The sequence below is a fragment of the Prionailurus viverrinus genome, chromosome A3 (genome assembly GCF_022837055.1).
Source record: "Prionailurus viverrinus isolate Anna chromosome A3, UM_Priviv_1.0, whole genome shotgun sequence".
Lineage (NCBI taxonomy): Eukaryota > Metazoa > Chordata > Mammalia > Carnivora > Felidae > Prionailurus > Prionailurus viverrinus.
This window is the reverse complement of record NC_062563.1, coordinates 44712316-44733370: the sequence shown is the minus strand read 5'-3', so window position 1 is coordinate 44733370 and position 21055 is coordinate 44712316. Positions and strand designations below refer to the sequence as shown.

Here is a 21055-nt window from a genome sequence, read left to right as displayed (position 1 = left end):
ATTTATTTATTTATTTATCTATCTATCTATCTATCTATCTATTTAATTTATTTATTTATTTATTTATTTATTTATTTATTTATTTATTTATTTCAGTACAAAAACCAAAGAGACTTCCAGGATGTAGAAGAAGCTACTTAAGTTATTGGTCTCAAAGTGTGGTTTCTGGACCAACAGCCTCAGCATCCACCTGGGAACTTAACAGAAATGCAACTTGTGTCCTCTGCTGCCCCCCTCCCCCCCCTCCAAGAACTAATGAATCAGACACATGGGCGGGAAGGGAAGGGGAAGGATGACAAAATCTGAGAACGACATGAAGAAACGAGTCCCAGATGGGAGGTGTGTCTGGGAGAGATCCTTTCTGAAAACAGGATTCTGAATTAAAAATAAAATAAAGTGGAAAGCTTCCAGATAAAGGAAACTACATTTCAGAACAGACAAGGAAATGAAAGAGGAGAGAGAATGAAAGTGTTCTAAATACGCTGAATATCTTCTGATGAACGGGATTTAACTTGGTCTTCAACCTGGTGTTCACTGGGCTGATTTCGAACAGAGTCCCTTTCCTTTTCTCTGTGGCCAGTTCTTTCATCTTCTTGCTTTTTGGGTCTCTGCTTGGAGCATTTCTGTACATGTGCAGAGAGGAAGGGTCATGGAGGGGTGTAGATGAAGATTTAGCACACTGTGAAGACCCCACAAGAGAGAGTCATGGGAGCAGAAGGAAACTGAGGAGAGGACGATGAGGGGCACAGAGAGAGAAAGGAGGAGCAGGATTTAAAAGAGGAAAAGAAGGGGCACCGGGGTGGCTCAGCTGGTTTAGCGTCTGACTCTTGATTTCAGCTCAGGTCGTAATCTCACGGTTTGGGAGTTCAAGCCCTGTATCAGGCTCTGCTCTCTCTCTCTCTCCCTGCCTCTCCCATGCTTGCACTCTCTCTCTCTCTCAAAATAAATAAATATGCTTTAAAAAAGTGGAAAAGAAGACAGGCAAAGTCGAACACAAATAGCACCATGAGTTGCCTCTAAAAGGAGCAGGGAGTGCTGGTCGTTTGGGTTAAAGGCCAACTACGGGTCGGTACCCTGACATTTTAAGCAGGCTGTTGGAGCTTTTGGGCTAATACTGTTCATTGCTCAGAAGCATGCTGATGCCTGGTGTTCCCCCCTCCAGGGGCGGGGGTGCCAGGAGGGTTTCCCAGGACCTTGTTGAAGGAGGCTGGAGCAACACTGTTAGATGACCTACTCAGACATGCTCAGAATACAGGGCACGTACCTCACAGATCTTTTCCAAGGAGGGGACAAAGAAGTCATCACACACAATGGCCAGTGCGTAAAACATGTACATGGCCTGGAAGAGAGGAAAAAAGGGGTTAAAGTCAGAGTCAAAGCAGAGCCACGGGGTGAGGGTCTGGACACCCTCTACATCAATAACACTCTCTGACATCATGGACTCAATATCTTACTCAAAGTACAAAAACTGTAGTGCTTGGGAGGCCCTCCATGATATCACCGCTCCTCTCTGACCTCATCATCTACCACTCTCTTCCTTGTCCACCAAATGTACTATGGATGACTGCCTCAGGGCCTTTGCACCTGCTGTTCCCTCTGCCCCAAACATATTTCCCTCAGATGACCTTGGCTCATTCCATCATGTCCTTCAAGTCCCTGGTTCAATGTCAACCTAAGCAAGAGGCCTTGGACTCCCCTCCCTCCCATTTCTCTCTATTCACCTTATCCTGATTTTTCATGACATATTATATGTTAAATTAATTTGTTTATTGTCTGTCTCCCTCACTAGAAGTCCACAAGGATATGAACTTTATCTGTCTTATTTGTCCCTAATACAGGGCACAGGGCCTGGCGCATAGCAGGTGCTCAAAAAATGTATGTGCAATGAAGGAATAAACACATGAATACTTCTAACTGAGGTCATTCACTCTGCTGTTTCCTACAGGACAGGCTCCACAATCTTGCTTCCTGTCAGCGAAAACCAGGGAACACCCTGGAATTCTAACCTCCTGGGCATAAATCACCCATTTAACCCCAAGTTTCCTCTCTAATTGATGAAATTTTATTTGGATTCCATCATTGGTTGACCACCTAGCATCCATCCTCCACTCCTTTCTAATGGGACCTCAATTTCATCCCAATATCCACCATAACCCATGGGAAGGTGACCCCACCCTTTCCTCTAGGAGTAGAACTGACTGGCCAATCAGTGTGCAGTATTTCCCACTGATGGCTACTGGTTCAGGAGCGGACATGTAACCTGGGCTGATCCAATGAAATTGTAGGAAAGGTTTTATAGTCCTTGCCAGTGGCATCCATTTTTCACCCTCTGGCGCTGGTTATGGGCTGGGGGTCCTGGTTGCCCCCTGGCAGCCATATTGAGGGAAATGGGACTTGAAAGGAAATTGACCCTGAGTCAACTTCATGGCATTACCAAGTTGTTGAGCATGTGGTGCTAAAGCATACCTGCCTCCAGATTTTGTAATAGAGCATTTAGGCCAGTTTGATTTGGGAGTTTTCCTGTTACTTGCAGCCCAAAGCATCAAATGGGTATAGCTGCTCATCTTTCAAGTTCCAGCATCCTCAGCAGTGACATGCTTTCATGTTTGGATCTCTCAACATCTTTTCCTTTTGAGAATTGCTCCACTGCACAGACCTTCAGTCACACATTCCCCATACCCGTCAGCACAGGGCACAGGCACATGACCCAGGCTAGCCACCAGGACACCCCATTCTCTGTCATGCAGTAGTGGGTGAGCAAAAGGTCTGCAAGGGGGCCAATGAGGGACTGGCAGAGAAGTTGGAAGAGGAGGGCTCTCTGCTTATGAGATACAAACACTGCCTGAGTCCGGAGGCAGCTGCCATACAGAGGGAGCTGCTGGAGAATGTAGTTCATACAGTAAGAAGCCCAGCCAAGAGATGGGACAGACTGGCACACACACACACACACACACACACACACACACACACACACACAGACACACACACACAGACACACGCACAAAATGGTGTTCAATGACACCCCATGAACTCTGGACCCAGCTCACCTCTGAAATCGAGGTGGACTTTCCAATTTCATGAACTAATAACATGCCTTTTACACTTATGATGACTTGAATGGGATTTCTGTCACTTACAGCTGTCCTTCATGAAGCTTTTTGTAGCAGCCCGAGCATGAAATGATCTCTCTGGCCTCTGACTCTTGGCTGTGGCACCAATTTAGCCATCCCTCCCCCTCTTTATGAACTCATTTTTCCTTTTCACACATAGGTGTTTGGGCTCTCCAACCAGACTGTAAGATTCTAAAAAACATCTTAACACTTGATTCTGTGGAATTATCAGACGAGTGAATGAAAACATATTCATTCCAAAGTGCTGCCTATAATAAATTATCAAAACCCAACACAATATACCACAGGAGATGGGTTATATAAACCATGGTTCATCAATCGATGAAATCCTGATAAAAGAGATGATTTAAGTCCACAGTTAATGACAAGAAAAGGCATTTACTATACACTGCTAAATGAGAAATATTATAAAATAATGTGTACAATCTTTTTTGTTATTATCTATGCATTAAGGCATACACACACGCACACGCACACACTTGTGCAAGTACATTTGCATATAAGAGTTTGTAAGACCACACATTAGTTTTTCCCTCTGTTGGTATGACTCTGTTTTTATAATTCCTATCTATATTTTCTGATATGTCCACCTTGAATTTGTATTTCTTGTGTGAATTTTGCAGGTGGTGGAGATTTTAGAGCAAGGACTCTGTCTTATAGTTTTCTAATCGCCAAGGAGCCTGGGATGTCTGGCATGCAGAGACACCTTAAAAATAACTTTCATTGATTGGTCTATTCATAATCTGTACAAAATTATTTGTCTGTGGATTTGGGGGCAAGAAAATGTCAATTTTTACAAAGTTAATGCTTTATTTACATCTTGTGGATGAGTCAGAATATACACTCCCAAATTTCAGTGGACTCAAACCCTCTTTTGCTGTATGGCTTGGCTGATCCAATGATGCACAGGCTTTATCATTATCTTTGAAAGAACAGCCAAATGTAGTAATTGGAATACAGAATTGTACATTTGTGAATTAACCAAGATCTAAATAAACTGTCTCTAGCTGCCATACTCAACTCAACTCACTGAAATAGCCAAGTCCATAAACCATCTTTCTAAGACTATGTTCCAATATTACGTATCGATCCTGTCGTGAGGCTAGAAACTTCATCTAACATATTGCAAATCAACACTTGGAATGGGTTGGGAAATGAATAGATCTTCCAGGCTCTCTGTGATTTCAAGGGTGATGGCTACTGAAAGCCACATTAGTTCTCATGCACAAGGCAGTGTGAGGCCCCTGCCTCAATCAGGCACCCTGTGTGGCAAGGCACCTCTGGACATCTGGAGGGGTCTGCCAGGCGATGGGGCTCCTTTCCAGCCACAGAGCACCTCCTGGCCTGCCACTTTGCTTACAAGAAATTCTGCTCTAATTCCTGCCATGTTACCCACTGGAAATCAGTTTCCCACTGGAAAAGCAAACAAAATAGAACAAGGTATTGGTGGGGGGAGGTTCTGTGCATGTAGCAGAGTAGGAAGGATAAGGAAATCAGTACTTTCTGCTCATTTTTGCTGTGAACCTAAAAATGCTCTAACAATGGGTCTTCTATTACTACTACTAATAAGTTTCAAAAACTAAACAGAACAAAGGAACAAAACAAATGTATGAAGTCAACTTTTAGATGCAGGAAGCCTACTGATATTGATGGTACTATCAGGACAACTGGCCTGAGTGTTTTAGAGTGAGGCATTTTTGTATTAATTTGGCCATTCCTATATTTCCAAAGGATATAATACTATAATTGGGGATAGTGACTAATAATAATATTATTAATTTTTGCCACTATATGTTGGGCCAGGAACTCCAGGCACGCTCACTCCAGATACTTTACAGGGACTGTCTCACATAATTTCTCTAACTCCTGTGGGAGGCAGGGTGTTACTGGCCCCAGGTCCCAGATACCTCTGAGAGTACAGTAGCGAATCCAAGGACACACGGCTAGCAAATGGCAGGCCTTGGATGTGACCCCAGGACTCTCTGAGCCTTCCTGCCGAGGCCAGTTACACACAGAGGGCGTTCCTGAACTGCTGTCCAATCAACACCTTCTATGTTCACTTGGCCTACTAATAAGTTCACTTCTCCAACCACACGAGAGAGAGGGACAGTTTCAGAATCCCAGCCAGCCACCTCTGGGGGTTGCCAGTCAGAGCCACTGATGTTCTTTGTTATTTATTTTTATTTTAGAAGTTCAATTCTGATTATATAAATATACCATTTACATAAATGTATCAATGTGATCAGCATGAACAGGAGTAAACCCTAGTTACCTCTTTATTTTTAGTGGCTTCCCATTTTCCCCTATAAATAAATGGACCATCAACACTGCTACAGTGAACACCTTTACTCATATATCCTTTTGCATTTCTAGGACAGACTTCCAGATGTGGAATTGCTGGGTGACGTTCTTTTTCAGTAGTATTATTTTTACAAGGTGCACTAAAAAATACAAGACAGACTTAACCCCTCAAAAATATTCAAGGTGATCCTTGGAATGGTGGATGTGTTGCGGCACACCCAGAAATCTGAGCCTCCGGCCTGGCTACAACAATCAGAACAAGCAAATGTGGGATGCTTTCCGGAAATGATGAGTGAGGGGTGTCTGCAGAGGAGAGGAGAGGAGGGGTCTGTTTCAGTTTCAACTCCAAGCTCACAACCACAGGGCCTTCACTTCCCTTGGAACTTATCAGGGCCCTCCCTGTGGGAATCTGTACGTTGGCACTGATTATGTGCTGCCTGGACCGTGAGCCATGTTTTAAGTCCATGTACCTGGCTGCTCTTCTTTTTCAGGGCAGCAACTATGCTCTTCCCACATTCATATCCACCCAGTCTCAGGGCGGGCTTGCACAGAATGAGGGAACTGGTTTATATGAAATGAATGAGTCCAAGCAGGAGGTACCCAGAGAGTAGCTGGTGTCCCCTTTAGAAAGAGAGGTAGCCTGGAGCCTTGAAGGAAGCCCAGGATGGAGTAAAGGACCTCGTGTCAAATCCCACACTTGACACTTCCAAGTTGTGGTGACCTTGAGTGACTCTCCTGACCTCACATAGCCTTCAACATGAGACCAATCACACCATCCGCTTGAGTTAACTTATGAGAGGGAGTACTGTGGGGGGTACACGGACACAGAGGAGCAAAGGGGCTTGGGCGTGACCAAACACCTCATGTGACAACAATAATGCTGTGAGATTGTGCCCCAGCAGGCCTGCTGGAGGAGGACAAGAGACATGCAGAGCAGGGTCAGGAGGACAAGGGGCATGTGGAGCAGAGCCAAGTCACCCTCGTCCTAGCAGAGGCTGCCAGATATCAGTTGACAAGCAGCTAACCCCAGACATGGGTCAACTGATCCCCAGTGTTCAGCTGAACCCAAAAGACCCAGAAGCTAAAGAAACGTGTACTGTTGTATGTCACCGAGGTTTTAATTGTTGTTTTTTAAGTAGGCTCCAGACCCAATGTGGGGCTTGAACTCATGACCCTGAGATCAAAAATCGCATGCTCTACCAACTGAGCCAGCCAGGGGCCCCTGTTGCTGAGGTTTTCGGGCCATTTGTTATACAGCATTATTAGGGCAACAGGCAACAGATACAGCCAAGATGATACAAACAGCCATGGTGAAAACAACAATAATGAGAAGTAACTTCCAAGTTCTGAGTGACAATATGCGCAGCTTTTCTAGTCTCCTTGGAACTAGCCATGATCCTATGACACAGCTCGGACCAATGAGAAGAAGGCACGGATGCAACAAAGTGACCCTTTTTTTTTCTAGCTCTCAACTTGGATGTAGTGTCTGGGGCAGCAGCAGCCATCATATGACCATGAGACAACAAGCAAGAAGATACACAGCAGCACAAACGGGATGGCAGAGCTCTGAGGATGCCATTCGCGGGCTGATCCAATGTCAAGAATCATCTTTCTCTGTGCCGCTTCTTGGGTGAGAAAATGAAAAATGAACCCCCATTTGCCTCTATGGCCATTAGTCAGGTTTCCCCCACTGGTGGCCACAAGCCTCCCTATCTGATTATGGGTGGAGATATTCATTCTGCCAGGCGAGGCTAGCAAAGGGGGCCAGAGAAGTCTTCACAGAGGAAGTGGCCACTAAACTGGGATTCTGGAAGATAAATACCATCTCATCAGGTGGTTTCAAAGGCTGACTGGGACTAATAAAACCAGAGAAACGCTGGCCATAGTAAACTGTGAAGCACCTAAGGTAACAGGAAATCACTGTGGCCTGTGGCTTAATGGAGGTGAACAGGCTCTAGCTGAAATGTCAATATACATAAGCGTTTCTGAATTGTGAGGGCAAATGTCTCTGAACAGTGCGACATTAACCCTGCTGCTTTATGTGGCATCTACAGTCAGCGGTTTTCACAGACAATTTCCTTTTACTACATCATCTGTTCTCACGTTGCTGTCTTTAATTTCAATGAAGGTGGTGCTGGACAATCAATTCCTAAGGAAGATCTATAGAACTCTGGCCTTGGTGGAAATTGTTCTAAACCTCCCGGGGAATATGGTTTGAATATTAACCAAAAAAAGATTTCCTTTTCCCTTCTCTGTATTTTTCATAGTTTCAAGCGATAGTTTCTTCAAGTAAACTTGGAAAACACAACAACAACAATTGTATTTCTTTTAAAAATCACCCCCCCCCCATCACAGCTTGAATGTAATGGCCCCATGATGTCTTGGTGAGACTGACGTACATGGTCACTTCTGGGTTCTGTCACCACTACAGTTGTAATTCTCCTGGAAATACTCACTCTCCCTAGTGACTAGAGAGGGAGACTCTGAGCTTCCAGCCAGACTAGGGTTCTGCATAAGAGGATTTGGGGGGGAGGGCATCAGGGAAGAGGAATGTAGCAGGTGACTATGTGCCCCCAGGTCCTATCATATTCTTTAGGCCTTATTAATTTAGAACACCCCATAGTGTCTTGAACATCAGAATCTGCGTTGATTTGTTCGAAGAGCATTGATTTACCCTTACACAAAGTGGTCAAGAAGTGCTAGGGCATTATCACGCCCTGGGCGCCCTCTCGCAATGACTGATGGGAGCTGGTGTATCTGTACCCCAACTCCCCTGCCCCTGGAGTGGAGAAACCACTCTGTCTCCTTGGGCTCCCCAGGTGACTAAGCTTCAGGTGCCCACCCTGTTGCAAGCTTGATGACCCATCTTTTATTAGTGATCCTCCCTTCTCTGCCCCACTTCCTACTGCACTACTGATGTTTCTCTTTGCCCCTGGATAACAACTTGCATTCCAACCCTGGTCTCAGAGTCTGCTTCTGGCAGAGCCCGAATTAAACCAAGAATGAAGGGGGTTAAGGAAGATCATGAAAAGAATGAAATGCAGTTTGCAGTCAAGACGGGCCACTCATAGAAACAACTGTTTTCTAAAAATCCAGAGGGACTAGTGTAAAAGCATGCAATTCGAAGACATCCATCTCAAATAAACACACTGCCAGCTACACAACTAGATAAGGGGCCAGGCTGCCCCACCCATGAAGTTCCGACTTTAGAAAGCTCTGGATGACCTACACGACTTACTGCATGAGGGACTCTGCTTCTCTCTTCCCACATCCTAATTCCCGCTCTTATGCTTTGAATTCACCAATAGAGAGTAAGCCTGTGAAACTCTAGGCATCCCATCCTCAACTCCAACGAAGACAGAGCCCCAGGTGTGTGCTCCCTCACCATGCCCCTCACTGTGTGGCTCTGGTATACCATGGACCCTCCAGAACCTCTAAGTGATAAAATCTTAGTTTTCCAAAGTTCCCTGATGGTTGTTACCATTCCTGAGGGATGTTTTACATTCATAATAAGACCCACAAGGGTAATAAGAGACTCTTAAATATGGAGAACAAACAGAGGATTACTTGGAGGGGCTGTGGGAGGGGGGATGGGCTAAATGGGTAAGGGGCATTAAGGAATTTACTCCTGAAATCATTGTTGCACTAAATGCTAACTAGGATGTAAATAAAAAAAATTAATTAAATAAAAATTAAAAAGAAAAAAAGCCCACAAGGGCCAGTTAGGTCATGACACTGGCTCCCACTGGGGAAATGTCTGTGAGGGCTTCCCACAGGTATCTGGGGACCAGGTGCTGCCCCAGGCACCCCTAGAGGACAGAATCACTGTCTGTAGGTTGAGACCAACACAAAACAGGAACTCTATCTGAGTCCCAACCCCAGGGTCATTTTGTCAGTTGGCACCATGAAGGTCTTTGAAACCACTGTCAACTGAAAAGGGTGAAGGTCTTTGAAACCACTGCCAACTGAAAAGGTTTCTTTTGCAGGAACTCAAATGCTAAAGGAAATGCGAATGTTAATGTACCTGCTCCATTAGCATACATCTTATAATTATGTTTCTTGAATTTCATGATGGCCAAATAGCTGATCAGTGTTCTTGGAGGTCATCGCACTGGGGTGACTACTTTGGAGCTTTGGGAATGAGACATTTGCCATCTCAGGAGAAAGATTTCAGTGGGAAAAGAACCATTGTTTCCCTGTGTGTTCTTCTCTGTCTGTCTCTCCCCATCCCTGTTACCCCAGAAGCCTCTCCCACGGTATCCACTCTGAGAGACTGGTTCCTAGGTCCCTAAGGAAGTCACTTATTTCTTTTGGTTGTCAGTTTCTCAAAAAAGTGGGGGTAATAACTGCCATTTCCCCTCAGTATTTGTTAAGGGAAAGTTCTGGGGGCAGGTGTATGCCCCAGTGGGGGCATATGCACACGTGGGCCTTAGAGGAATCTCACTGGGTACCAGACACACATTCTTCAATGACCTCATAATGGTACAAGATGGGACACTGGGTTTAATCCAGCATCACTGGTGGAAACCAAGTTCAGTAACTTGGGTCAGATTAAACAGTTAGTAGGTGCCGGAGGCAGGATTTAAACCCAGGGACCTGCCTCCTGAGTCTGCGCTCCTAACCACCACGTCACATGGCATCTCAGGAAGAGAGGTCTCTTCATGTAAGGAACTTCCTGCCCTTTATATAAGGAACATTTACTCCTCTAACCTGTGCCAGGTCACAAATCCCCTTCTATGGAGACCTCCTGTGAGACAGGGGTTCTTAATCTGCGGTGTCTGAACCTCTCACCCCCCCGCCCCCAGACAGTACTCAGAACAACTCAGCAATTTGTTTATCTGGATGAGAACAAATCGCATCTTTGTGTTCACTAGTCTCTGAATGAAATTCAGCATTTCCTTCCACTAAGAATACAGGCAATAAGCCACAGCAGCACTGGCAAGACCTGGGAATATGGCCCTGGTGGAAATCACAGACCTTTCATATCACATCACCTGCACTGCAGAGACCACATACACGTTTGTCACTGCTTCAAAATAGATAGTTATCAGACCTGATGCTAGAATCTGTATTTAATATATTAACAAAGAATCACTCAGGTTTCTAAACTGCTGTGTGCTTTAAAGTGTACCAGTATCATCTGGGAAATGCATACAAAATGAGGTTCCCCCAGTCCCACATCCAGAAGATCCTCTTAGCAGGCCCCTGGGTTCGGGCCTAAGGACCTGCATTTCTAATCAGCACCTGAAACAGGTGGTCCAGGTGTCCCCTGGTCTGTTTCTATGGGCCCCTAGTTGGACGCCTTGAGAGTGAGTCCAGAATAGTGTCCAGAATAGTCTAGAATAGTGAGGAGGCTTCGTGCCTCTGTCCGGGTTTGAGCAGCAAACAGAAGGCCACTCAAAAGGGTTTAACCAGAGAGAACTCTTTTTTTAACTGCAGAGAGTCTGATGAAGGGTTTCCCTGTAGTAGTACAGGCAGGGCAAGGGAACCAACAGAGAACGTAATGCACCCAGAGCCTAGCAACTCGAGAAGCTGTTCCCTCGTGGTGGCCTGAAGGTACAAGAGGAGGGGACCGAGTTGCTGCAGCCTCGTGAGTGGGGATGAGGCTCCTCACAGGGTGGAGGAAAGCAGCACTAGCCAGAGCCTGGAAAGCCAGGAGGGAGCAGGGAGGAAATGCCCGGACCTCTCTCCTGTCCCTCCCCAAAGGCACGGAATCTGGGAGATAAGGTCCTTAGAGGCTGGTCTTCTGGAGTCCAGAGTGGGGTAGAGAGAAGTAGACAAAGAAAATGGGGGTGCAGACAGAGAGTGATCACCCAGGAAAAATGGGGAGGGATGGAAAGGAGAAAGGGGAGCAACAAAGGGAGAGGGCAGCCAGAGGAGAAGAAGGAAGTGAAAAGGGGACAAAAACAGGTTCTCTTAAAGTCAACCGCACTTCATCCATGAAGACATCAGCCCTTTGTTGCTCCCTTCCCCTGCTGGGGATTTAGGAAGGCTCACAATAAAAACATGTACAATAAAATAATGGTACACACAAATAAGTAAAAGGCATCAGGACATAAGACAAATAAAAATGCAAGTAAGAAGTCATGATCAGGAAGAAAGAGAACATATATACAGTGCCATGAACTTTTTACCCCCCAGAGACACCCAGAATTGTAGGAGGACTGGAGGTCAGGCACATTCTAGCTGGCTAGGTCTGGACCCCCATGGGGGCTCCCTGACACACCCTTTTCTGGGGTCATAGGCTGAACTGTTCCCTCGGGCTTGGGGACCACTCCCATCTCTAAGTAAGCCTTTTTTTTTTCTTTTTCTCAACTAAGACAGAAGAGAGCAAACCTGATTGGGGGAGCAGAAGGGCCAAGTTCTCTGAAAGGGGATGGATCATTCTTTCTCCTTCTCTATCTCTATAGATGTATAATACATATTACTTATATTTGATATTTAAAAATTTAATTTTAACTTTTTTATTGTGGTAAAATATACACAACACAATGTTTACCATTTTAACCATTTTCAAAGTGTATAGTTTAAAGCCATTAAGAATACATACACTCATGGGGTGCCTGGGTGGCTTAGTCAGTTGGCTCGGGTCATGATCTCATGGTTTGTGGGTTCAAGCCCCATGTCAGGCTCTGTGATGACAGTGTAGAGCCTACCTGTATTTTCTCTCTCTCTCTCCCTCTCTCTCGATAAATAAACTTAAAAAAAGAATATTCACATTCAAATTCAGATTGTTGTAAAACCATTACCACCATCCATTCGAGAACTGTTTTGTCTTTCCAAACTGAACTCTGTACCCGTTAAACAGTAACTCTTCATTTCCACCCCCACCCCCACCCCCACCCCCAGGCCCTGGAAACCACCATTCTATTTTCTGTCTCTATCAATTTGACTACCATAGGTACCTCATCTAAGTGGACTAAGTATTTGTCCTTTTGTGACTGGCCTATTTCATTCAGCACAATGTACTCAAAGTTCATCCATGTGGTAGCAGGTGTCAGAATTTCTTTCCTTAAGGGGTGCCTGGGTGGCTCAGTTGGTTGAGTGTCCAACTTTGGCTCAGATCATGATCTCATGGCTCATGAGTTGGAGACCCGTGTTGGGCTCTGCACTGACAGCTCAGAGCCTGAAGCCTGCTTCAGATTCTGTGTCTCCTCTCTCTCTGCCCCTCCCCTGCTTGTGTGCTCCCTCTCTCTCTCTCTAAAATAAATAAATATTAAAAAAAGAATTTCTTTCCTTAAAAGCTGAAGAATATTCCATTGTGTACGTATGTATGTATGTATGTATGTATGTATGTATGTCTATCTATCATATTTATCCATCAGTGGACATTTAGGTTACTTCTACCTTTTGGCTATTGTGAGTGATGCTGCTACGAACACAGGTGTATAATTGTCTATTCAAGCCACAGCTTTCAGGTTTTTTTTGGGTAAATACCCAGTAACGGAACTGCTGGATCATATGGTAATTCTCTGTTTAACTTTTTGAGGAACTTCCCTATTTTCCACAGCAGCTACACCATTTTACATTCCCACCAACACTGCACAAGGGATCCAATTTCTTTACATCCTCACCAGCACTTGTTATTTTCTGGGGTATTTTTTGTTTGTTTCATTTTGTTTTTTGACAGCAGCTATCTGAATGTGTGTGAGGTGGTATGCGCAAGACACAGTTTTGGGTTTTGTTCGTATGTTCATTTCTGGCAAAAAAGTAAATAAAATCTCCCTGGAGCCCTGCAGTCAGGACAGGAGGCAAGTGTGAACAGAAGATGACAAATGTTTCCTTATTCCCTTGCAACCCTTTCCCCCAGCACACACACAAACTCCATAAAGCCCATTAGTTCTTTCCAAAGAAAAAGCCTTACTTGCACAGTCATGAAGGATAATTTCCCTACGTCTATATGGACTTCCTTTCCAAATACTTCCTTTTCAAAGTCTTACCCAGAAGTCTTTGTTTAGCTTAGACAAGAACAGGCATAAAGTCAGGGCTGAGAGAAATGGCAGTGAAGGAAGGGGCAGATGCAGTGAGTGATGACGAGTTTGAGCATCTTGGTGTTGTCAGAGGCTGCTGCCTGGCACCATGGCCTCAACTGCCCACAGGGGTCCACAAGATGTAGGAATAAGTAGATGAGGTAGGGTCTGTGGCTTGCTGGACAGTGGAGTCCTATCTGAGGTGGACAGCCTGTGCTCTGCCTTGGCTAATGCTCCTTGAGGATATGTGCTCAGTGTGGCCAGAGATTCCGATTTTCTAAGAGTGAAACTACGAATCTGGACTTTAGGTAAAAATCTCCTGGTTTTGAGTAATGGAAACTAATGTAGTCACTCTGGCCTCACTGCCTACTCTCTCCCTTGCTGATTCGGCTCCAGGCATACTGGCCTTCTAGCCCTTGCATAAATAAACCTAGGCGGCTCTGAGTCAAGGCTCTTGCATTGGCTGGCCATTCTCTCCTCAGCCATTCACGTGACTCCTTCCCTCACTTCCTTCATTCTTTGCTCAGATATCACCCTCTTGGAACCCACCTTGACCCTACAACATGCCTCTCCAGCACCTCCCCTCTTCACCCTCCAAACTCTGTTCCACTATTTCTTTTTCCATTGTATGGATTATCTTCTAGCATGCCAAACAATTTACTTATTATGTTTATTTTACTGCCTGCCTCCTTCCTTAGAATATAGGCTCCATGAAGATAGGGGTCTCTGCCTGTCTCATCCTCTGATGTATTCTAAGTGCCTAGAATAGGGCTGGCACATAGTACATGCTCAATTAGGTACTGAACGAATGAATGATTGAATTCAACAATTGTAAAGCACTGAGCTGACCAAATTCAACTGTCAATAGTGAGAATGGTGATCTCAGGTCAGGTCCAACTGTCCATTTCTTTGATCAGGAAAATAATGCCCTGGGCAGTTAAATAACTTTTCTGCAGTTGCCCCACCATGATGGTCTGGCTTGTTCTGAAACTCCTGGCACTGGCCCAGTGGTCCAGGGTTCTTCCCACAGCATCATGCTCAAACTCAAGGTTCCCATCAGGGCTCAGATGAGGATGTATGACTCTTGTCCCTTAGGTCTTTCCTCATGTGGAAATCTAAGATAATAGGCACCATCTTTCCACCTTCTTTCCAGTTTCTTCCAGTAGACAGAAACTAACTACCTGGTGGCTGAATGAACCCATATGTGAACTTTAAGAGCCCCACACCAAGGTGCCCCCCCATACCTCCAGCCTAGAGTCTGTGCTGATGACAATACCAACAACATCCAGATGGCACACCAGGGCAGAGGTTTGGGACAGTTTTGTTCACTTTTGTATCCCCTCTCTTACATCAGTGCCTGACACTCTTTCTGAGATGTTTCTTGGAGGAATGCATCAATGAATGAATGAGCTCTTTCTATGGGCCGACCCTAGGCTCAGTGTGTAAAATGCATTAGCTCATTTCATCCTCCCAATAACCCACATACAGAAGTTGGCCCTATAGTATTTCTATTTTATAGAAGAGGAAACTGGGGTCTGGAGGGAATAAGAAACACATCTTATTAGCAGAGACAGTAATCACTCAAATCTATTGCTGTGTGACATCAAAGCTCCTAATCTTCATCACATGGCCTCCACTCCCAGTGGACTCCAGGAAGTAAGGATGGAAAATTACCTACCTGCCTGGTAGCCATTCTACCCATTTAAACATGAAACTTAGTATTAAAGAGCAATCTTCCCCCAGGTAGTATCAACCAGTCCAAAGGAAAGGGTTCCTGGATATTGGCTGTGTTCACCAAAAGAAGACCCTCAGGGGAGAATCCATATACAATGGGAGACTGATAAGGTAGTAGAGGATCCATGGACAAGGAAGGAGAAGAAACCAAGGGAAGGTGTGATGCCAGATGACACCTACTCTCAGCCTCATCCTGCACAGAACTCTGGAGTAGAGGCTGCCCCACAGACTTGGTCTTGCCTTAAAACAAAGGATCTGGGCATCCATACTACTGTACCAACCAGTCATTGTGGCTATTTGCCACCCCAGAGAATGCAACTTATCAGGCACTTGCTACTCAGCGCACCCTGGTGAAGTAGGCCTAGCAGCCCAAGATCTTAAAAGGTCACAGGGGTGAACCATGAGAAGCTCATGTGTGATCCATGAGACCCAAAGGCCACAAACTTACAAAGAGGACTCAGGTTGATCTGATGGGAGTACCACCATGTATGCTAAATGTGTGAGCAAAGTATTTGGTATTAAAGCTAAACACAGAGCTATTCACTAGATTCTATCAGAGCTTAGAGCAAGGACACCTAACCTACATTTTAGAGAGTGAGAAGAAGGTTATGGGAAGACTCTCTGGAGGAGTTGACGGTTACATCATGTCCGAAAAGCCAAGCAAAAAAGTCAGGAAAGAAGTGGCTAAACAAGGGAACAGCATGAATAAAAGCATGGTGTCACAAATAAACACAGTTTGCTTTAAAAATGACAAATTATTCATTATTGCTGGAGTGTAGATTGTGGGTGAGAAAGCAGATGAAGAGGCTGTAGAAATAGGCAAAGGGCAGTTTGGGGAGGTTCTGGTACTCTGGGCTGATATTTGCATGCATAAATGCAGACTGTCTGCCTTAAACAGGAATCACTGTTGACTCTATTAGCTGAACACTATAATGATTAAAGTGGCTTTGATGATGGCGATGATAGTAATAACAGTGATTATGATGTGATCATGGCAGGGACAATAATAATTATGGTGATAATAGTGACTGTGATGATAATATTGATGGTCAGAGTGGTGGTGATGGTGGTGGTGATGGTGATGACGATGATATGATGATGGTGTCTTGGAGAGGTAGTGATTTGATAATGTGATGATGATGACAGTGGTGGTACGGATAGTGACTGTGATACTGATGGTGATGGTAAGGATGATGATGGTGACAGTGGTGATGGTGGTGGTGGTGATAATGTTGATGATGGTGATGCTGCTGCTGCTGATGGTGGTGGTGGTCATGGTAATGATGATGAAGATGGTGATGATGATGTCAGTGATGGTGGTGGTGATGAATGATGATGATGGTGATAATGATGGTGATGGTGGTGGTGATGGTAATGATGATAATAAAGACAATGATGGTGGTGGTGATGAATGATGGTGATGGTGGTGTGATGGTAATGATGATAATAAAGACAGTGATGGTGGTGGTGATGAATGATGGTGATGGTGATAATGATGGTGATGGTGGTGGTGATGGTAATGATGATAATAAAGACAATGATGGTGATGGTGATAATGATGGTGATGGTGGTAGTTATGGTAATGATGATAATAAAGACAATGATGGTGGTGGTGATGAATGATGGTGATCGTCATGGTGGTGATAATGATTTGACCATGTGATAATGATGATGACAGTGGTGGTGATGATAGTGACTGTGATATGATGATGACAGAGACAATGATGATGATGACGGTGATGAAGAGACAGACAATGATGATAATTATGACTGCTGACATTTATTGAAAATTGACCATGGGCCTAGAACTGCTTTAAAGCTTAATCTCTCAGCTACACCATGAAATGGAAACTATTGTCACCCCCACTTTTCAGACAAGAAAACTGAGGCAGAAAGAATATAAGCCCAAGATCACAAAGCCAGTCCATGACTGAAAATGGACTTCAGCTGCATTTGTAGGAGTCCAATCCTAGCTGGAACTCATGACTGTAACTCCAATTGCTTTCAGCAGTAGGAGGAGTGGTCTGAAGGCTCAGAATGCCAACTGGCTTGAAGATTTCTCAAGATCTTTCTTTCTTCCTTATTTCCTCCTTTTCTTCCTTTCCCATTTCTCAGTGACACCCCCACCCCACCCCTCCCTACTAAACACTAGTGGTACACTCTGTGGGAGTTCTCCAATCTCAGGCAGACGCTGGTTGACACCAGGCGTGTCTGCTGATAGTGGCCTCTTTCTCTTCAAGCTTGTTTGAGAAAATGAGGACAATGACTTCTCCCCTAGAGATGTACTGTAAATATTAGAGAATTCAACTTTTCTGGAGGACTTTGAAATTTCAAAAAATTTCCCAACTCTCTGCAAGATGGTGGAAATCTTCACTTCAAGGTTGGTGATAAACCTGCTCCTTGCCTCAAAGTTTTTGTAACCAGAGCCAAGCCTTTCTGAGGAAACCACAATAGGGTAGGGATTTTCATGCCAGAGTTAGAGCGGTTTTATTGCACAAGACTTTATTGCAAGACACCAGGCTGGTTAAAGTTATCAAGATATTTGCATTCTTGCCTTTCTGTCATTTTTTTGTTATTCTCTCCCCAGTTTTGGGAGCTGGTGGGCACCACAACTGCCAGATAACATCAAACAGTGGAATAGCAAGCCAATCATGGGCGAGCAACCAGCACTTTCAAACACAGGATCATCCTGAGACACAGGCCATCCAAGCAGGCTCATAATCTGGCGCCTCTTCAAACCCATGTTCTTTAAATATTTATTCAACATTTATTTAGTGGAGGAGGGAGAAGAAAACTAATCTTCTATTAATATATATATATGTATATGTATATGTATATGTATATGTATATGTATATGTATATACATATACATATATATAGAAATTAAGCCCCTTACTAATCCATTTCCACTGGTGCAAGCATAGCCAATGTTCTGAAAAATATTCCCCCATTCTTCCATAATTGTTACCCTTTTTTGAGTTTCTTTTGTAAAAAGAACTACTCTGAAGTAGACAACTTCTTGATGGTGAATCAAAGTTTAATATTTAATATTTAGATAATGAAACACATTTTATTCAATGTTGGTAAATACTATGAACTCTCCAATTTTAAAATTTCAGCTGGTGGGACAGTATAAGCACTTACAAAGTACATATAACAGAAAGAGAACAGCAGTGGCAAAAAGCAGGAAGATCCTTTTTATTTCCACTTTAGGTGGCTGTTTGCTACAGGTGGAGGGGTTCGATTCAATTGCCTTTAGTTGTGTTATGTGGAAACCCGAGTTAAGTGGCGCCATCTTTCCCACTTACTATAGTGATGTTCTAGTGGTCTTGGTAGATCGGCACTCCAGAGAAGGTGCTTAGATGGCCGCCTGGGCACCCAGTTGAAAGCCATGGCAATATTCCCATATGGGGACCACTTCCTTAACTGTATGTCTTTACTGTGTCCTATTACCAGAACTGCCCCAGTATCACAGGATGTGCTCCCAGGGCGGAAGGCAATTTCCCATGAGTGGTGAAGGGCTACATGGGGTCATCCAGCATCCACAGCCTAAGCCTGCTCGTGACTGGTATAGAGAGCTAATGGTTGGATGTCTGTGGGTAGGGGGCCAGTCTGGGACTGTCTGTATAAATGAACAAAGCCAACAGGCTTGTGTGGGGCTTAAACTCTGACCTTCATTTTATTGCTTAAGATCTAGTATAGTTAACGAAGCCAGACCAAAGCTTCATATTACAGTATTTCCAGCTTCACACTTCAATGACAATCCATTAAAATTACCAGATGATTACAATGGACTTTTAATTAGGAGGTTCAGAATCTCTCTTGCCAGACAATTAGCTTAGCTGGGCACATGCACTCCTCCCCCACAGCTGACATAGGCTGCCTAGATGTTTGGGGGATGGGGATTCCAGGGAATCCTGTGTACCTGGACAACATTACAAATGACTGCTATTCTTGGGATGTCCTTCTTGTATTCTCTCCACTTGGTGTGCCCTTATAAAGCAATCAGGGCTCAGGACAAAGATGCTCTCAGACCATTCTACTAAAAATCCTCTGTGTTGTTGGAGGACCAATGTCACTGATAATGAGAAGGTCTGACTCTTGCTGCAGTTTGTAGATGCTGACACAAACTTTATGAGCTGTGGCTTCTAGGCAGAGAGCTAAAATTTAATCATGTTTTCACTTAACCTCCCCCAAGGCTCAGAAAAAGCAAGAGGCAGAGTTACAGCTAAGAATTCAGGAGATCATCTAAAGGCATGTGGGTAGAGCACACTGAATCACAAGAGAGATGCATTCCCTAGAGGTTGTAAAGAGACTGAAGAACACTGGTATCTGAGTTTCTGTAGGCTCTTCCGCTACTTACAAAACAGGAATGGGAGAAATTTGGCAGCCACTAACTTCTACTCTCCTCTAACGTAAGTAAGTTGGTGGACGCTGTGATGAACCATGGTTAAAAAGCACAATTGGAGAGCCTGGGTCCATATCCGAGTTGTGTGACCTGAAGTGAGTATTTCAACCTTGTTTTCCTCATTTCCCCATTTGCAAAATGGGAAAAATAATGGTACCTATCTCATATGGTTGTTTTGAAAGTAGATAATTCACACGAAATTTTTAGCATCATGGCTAGAATGTTACAAGCATTCAGTAAATGCTGAATAATGTTATTGTTGCCAGAGGTCATTATTATTTCAATCAACTTGTTAGAAAAGTGGGCCCAACTGAACCGAAGTGGAATCAAGAAAACACAAGAAAAGATTAGCATGCTTCTTCCTCTCTTCAACTACATCTGTGGTGGCCACTTCTACGGAAACAGGCACACAGAAGTGGTTTGCTGCAAAGCCTGGTTTCCTTTTCTTCTCCTGTCTCATAAGAGCTGTTGCCCATCAGAAGAAACCTAACCCAAGCTTCACATTCCAACAAACACATGATTTAGGATTCCCCGGCGGTCAAGGGGGACGGCCAACACCATGGTAAAATCCAACCCACCCCTGGATCCGATGTTAATTACAACTGAAAAGCAGATGGTGCCTCAATCTAGGCCCATCTGTTCCCCGTCTGTGGGAAGTTTCCCTGGCGGAGAAGACAGAGCCATAGCCAACTTCTTTTTGCCCCAAGAAAGACTGGACTTTTGCATTTAAGAAAATATCTTATTATTTGTTGTGATAAGATTTTCTCTGACCTATGTAGCCACAGAAATGTTAGGTCAGACATCCAACAAGGGAAGGTCAGTGGGGTGACCTCAGGACCGTAGACAACTACTCAAACTCAAGATGCCACCAAAAGTGAGACAGTCTGGAGAAAATACTTGAATATGGCTTGTCCAGGGGTTTATAAGACAAGGCTTCCTCTCACATCCAGAATTCCAGTTATTAAGTGGCTTGGATGAGGAAATTATTTGATTGGATTCTATTACTCATACTTACATTACCCATGTTTTTAAGAACTGACAAAGAAGCGATTTTCCCTCTCCCTTTCTATTTTTTTAAAAAAATTATTTATTTATTTTGTGAGAGAGAAAGAGAGAGAGAGAAAGAGAGAGTAGGGGAGGGGCAGAGAGAGAGGAAGAGAGAGAGAATCCCAAGCAGGCTCTGAACCACCAGCACAGAGCCCCATGTGGGGCTCAAACTCACAAACCGTGAGATCATGACCTGAGTCAAAATAGAGAGTCAGATGCTTAACCAGCCACCCTGGCACCCCTCCTCTCTCCCTTTCTAAACAGACTATATCCATTGAACAGAAGGACTGAACTTGTGGCTGCCACAAGGAATGTTAATGTCAATGTCACCATTCTGGTGTTGACTTTAAATGTACTGATACGAGCCAGTAAAGAAAGCATTACCTAAGTTCACACTGGACAGGAGATTGTGCCCTTGACTGCAGACCTAATGGCAGGTGCTGTTGAGTAGTGTTAATTCAGTG

The 21055-nt window shown here is 44.3% G+C and overlaps 1 protein-coding gene across 2 annotated transcripts in view; it reads right to left on the bottom strand.

The window, feature by feature from the left end:
* The window catches only part of SLC24A3 (solute carrier family 24 member 3), a 489601-nt gene that overhangs the window by 145617 nt on the left and 322929 nt on the right, over positions 1–21055 (bottom strand). For both annotated transcript variants that reach the window (XR_007151199.1, XM_047854362.1), the window contains exon 4: positions 1265–1339. Coding sequence is in view for 1 of the 2 variants with exons in the window: in XM_047854362.1 (XP_047710318.1) it covers positions 1265–1339 (75 nt within the window). In the remaining variant the exon portion in view is untranslated. The remainder of the gene's footprint in view (positions 1–1264; positions 1340–21055) is intronic.